Raw genomic sequence first — 2,586 nt, forward strand, 5'->3', positions numbered from 1 at the left:
GCCCCGGATCTGCCTGAGGAGCAGTTTGCTCCTTTCCGAGCAGCAGCCGGGAGCACGCATGTGCTGGGGGGGCTGGGAAGAGGTAACAGTGCTGGATCGGGCTCCCTGGTGAGCTCTGCGATGGGAGCAAACATCCTGTTCTCTTGCCAGTTTATTTGGTGTTGGAAGTGGCAGCCGGTGACCTCACTGCCTGGGGACAGCCTTGTAGGAGCTTTTGCTCATGAAGCTGCAGCCAGAGTTGCTGTCAGACATCCCTGTGCTGGGCTCTGGGGGATGTGAGGGCTGGGGTCAGGCAGCTGCAGCCTCTGGATGTCAGGCAGGGTTGGGATGAGCAACCACTGAGGTTCCCAGACCTTTGTTCCTGATGGCACTGGTGGCTCCTGGGGAGTCCTGCCTGTACCTCTGGCAGCAGGTCCAGTTCTTGTGTTACGACTCCAGTTATCCCCTGGGAGCTCGGGGCCATCGGAGGGGAGCTGTGGGACCGTTGCTTGTTGCCGTGGCTCTGATGGGGTGACTCTCTTGCAGGTGAAGGTGACGGAGGAATGCTCACAGTACGAGTTTGAGAACTACATGAGGCAGCAGCTGCTCTTGGCTGAGGAGAAGAACACCTTGCATGAAGCCAAGAGCTTCCTCCAGAAGCGGCAGTTTGGGAACATCCCCCCTGTGCGACGCTTGGGCCACGACGCCCAACCCATGAACCCTTTGGACGCAGCTATCCTGGCCCAGAGGTACCTTCGGAAGTAGCTTCCCACACAGCCGAGAGCACAAGCACCATCCTGCAGTCTGCCTTTCACGTCACCTACTACAGCTCAACAGCAATACCCCTGTGTCCCGTGATGGAGAATAATGTAGCAATTCTTCTGAGCTCTGTTCAGGGACACGCACTCACACTTGCTCTGGACGGAGAAGACTTTTCAAGAAGCTCGTTTTGGAAGCAGCAGCCTCTTGGCATCTTCTGGAATCTGTTTTTTTTTTTAAAAAGAAAAATCGAAGCCTAGATGACTAATCTGCTTTTAATCATGACTGTAATCTACCTCTCTTGTCTTTTTAACCATGCTGTTCTCTGGACCGAGCAAAGCCTGTGGGGAAAGGAGAAGACAACCAAGGGTGAATGAAGCTGGTTTGCTGGCACGAGAGTCACGGCTGCGCAGTACGGAGTCGGCTGATGGCGTTTGCTCCATATGGTTTGAATAAGCTTAGATTGATCGGGGTTTCCTGAAAGGAAGAATTTCCTGAAACCTCCCACTTCCCTTCATCTGCATCAAATCTTGTTCTGTCCTTAACGTGACACCTGGTTGGGCTGTGTCCTCCAGCCCTGGGTGGCTGAGTGGGCTGCAGTGCCCCGAGGCCTTCGTGTGCTGCCCGGAGAGCCCGGCCACTGCCTCAGGCAAGAGTCACCCTGCAGGTGATCGCTGCAAAGACCAGATCTTGTCTGCAGTGCAAAGATTTTTGCAGGACTTGGCCCATTGTGGCCTCTGACCTCTTTCCCACCTTTCACTGATTCTTTTAGTTCCATAAGAAATATGATTTAATCTTATTTTTCAGTAGCTTCTCTAAGGTGCAGTTAAAATTGCATTAATTCTGATTTAGCATTTTCACACTTCAGTTGTGGTACAGATATAATATATGAGTTATAATGTGAAAAAAGCTTCCCAAAATAATCTGCCTAGAATTAGGAAGGGGCTGGCTGATGTCTCTGCTGTATTTGTTCCCTAGCTTATCTTGCCACCCCAGCCTTGCCACACACACCCCTGTGGCGCTGAGGCAGGAGAAGGCCATCCTGGTTTGTCACCTCATGCCCCTGGAAGAACGGTTGCCTGTGCTGAGAACAGGAACGATTGTTTCTGAGCCTCATTTTGTGAACTGGATGCCTGTCTTGCCAGATGAACTGTTCTCACACAGAGGTTCCCAGGGCTCCTGCTCCAGCGGTGGCTCTCCGGCTGCCTCCTTCCCCTGCCCTGGCATCGCCCTCTCCTGCCACTCTGGCGCTGGGCACAAGGAAAGGTGTGAGCAGGGACAGGAACCGCTGCTGCGGCTCAGCTGTGGGGGCTGCCCCTGTGTTTTTTGGGGGTCAGCTCTGCCAGCTCGGTGATGGTGGGCAGGGAGCAAGTAGCAGATGTATTTGTAGCGTGTTGCCTTCTCTTGCCCCGGGCTGGGGGAGCGGACTGTGTCTAGCCTGGACCAAGCTACAGGTGTCTTTGTGGGGACATAGGGATTGACCTGAACCTCCTTGGCAGCATCGGGCATTATGTCCTGCCTGCGAGCTGGCCAGAGCCCCTTGGCAGAGGGCAGGCGGGGAATTGTGAACACTAATACAGGCTAGAACAGTTGCAGCCCCCCCAGCCAGCTGAGCCAGTAGCCTCGAGTCTTAGCCTTATTTATTTTAAAGACAGTAGGTCTGTCCTGGCACACCCCAGCGTGTGCCCATTGCCCCCCTGTGCCACCAGCACCACAGCAGGGACCCCCATTCCCTGACCACCCCTGGGGTCTGCACCCCAGCCAGGGCCCTGCTCTCTCTATCTGGTTTCCTCCTGTTTTGCTCCCACCTCTTTATTTTTTTTCCTCCAAAGTAAAAGCAATATTCTG

General features: G+C 54.2%; 1 protein-coding gene across 2 annotated transcripts in view; it reads left to right on the plus strand.

Moving 5' to 3' along the window:
* The window catches only part of STK40 (serine/threonine kinase 40), a 15,651-nt gene extending 14,400 nt beyond the window's left edge, over positions 1–1,251 (plus strand). The window contains exon 11 of one of the 2 annotated variants that reach the window (XM_010170804.1): positions 526–1,251. In XM_010170804.1, coding sequence (XP_010169106.1) covers positions 526–744 — 219 coding nt within the window. In that variant the 3' untranslated portion in view covers positions 745–1,251. The remainder of the gene's footprint in view (positions 1–525) is intronic. The other variant, XM_010170803.1, reaches the window with a different exon arrangement.
* Positions 1,252–2,586: the final 1,335 nt, after the last annotated feature.

Source organism: Antrostomus carolinensis, unplaced genomic scaffold, assembly GCF_000700745.2.
Source record: "Antrostomus carolinensis isolate BGI_N321 unplaced genomic scaffold, ASM70074v2 scaffold15406, whole genome shotgun sequence".
NCBI classification, from domain to species: domain Eukaryota; kingdom Metazoa; phylum Chordata; class Aves; order Caprimulgiformes; family Caprimulgidae; genus Antrostomus; species Antrostomus carolinensis.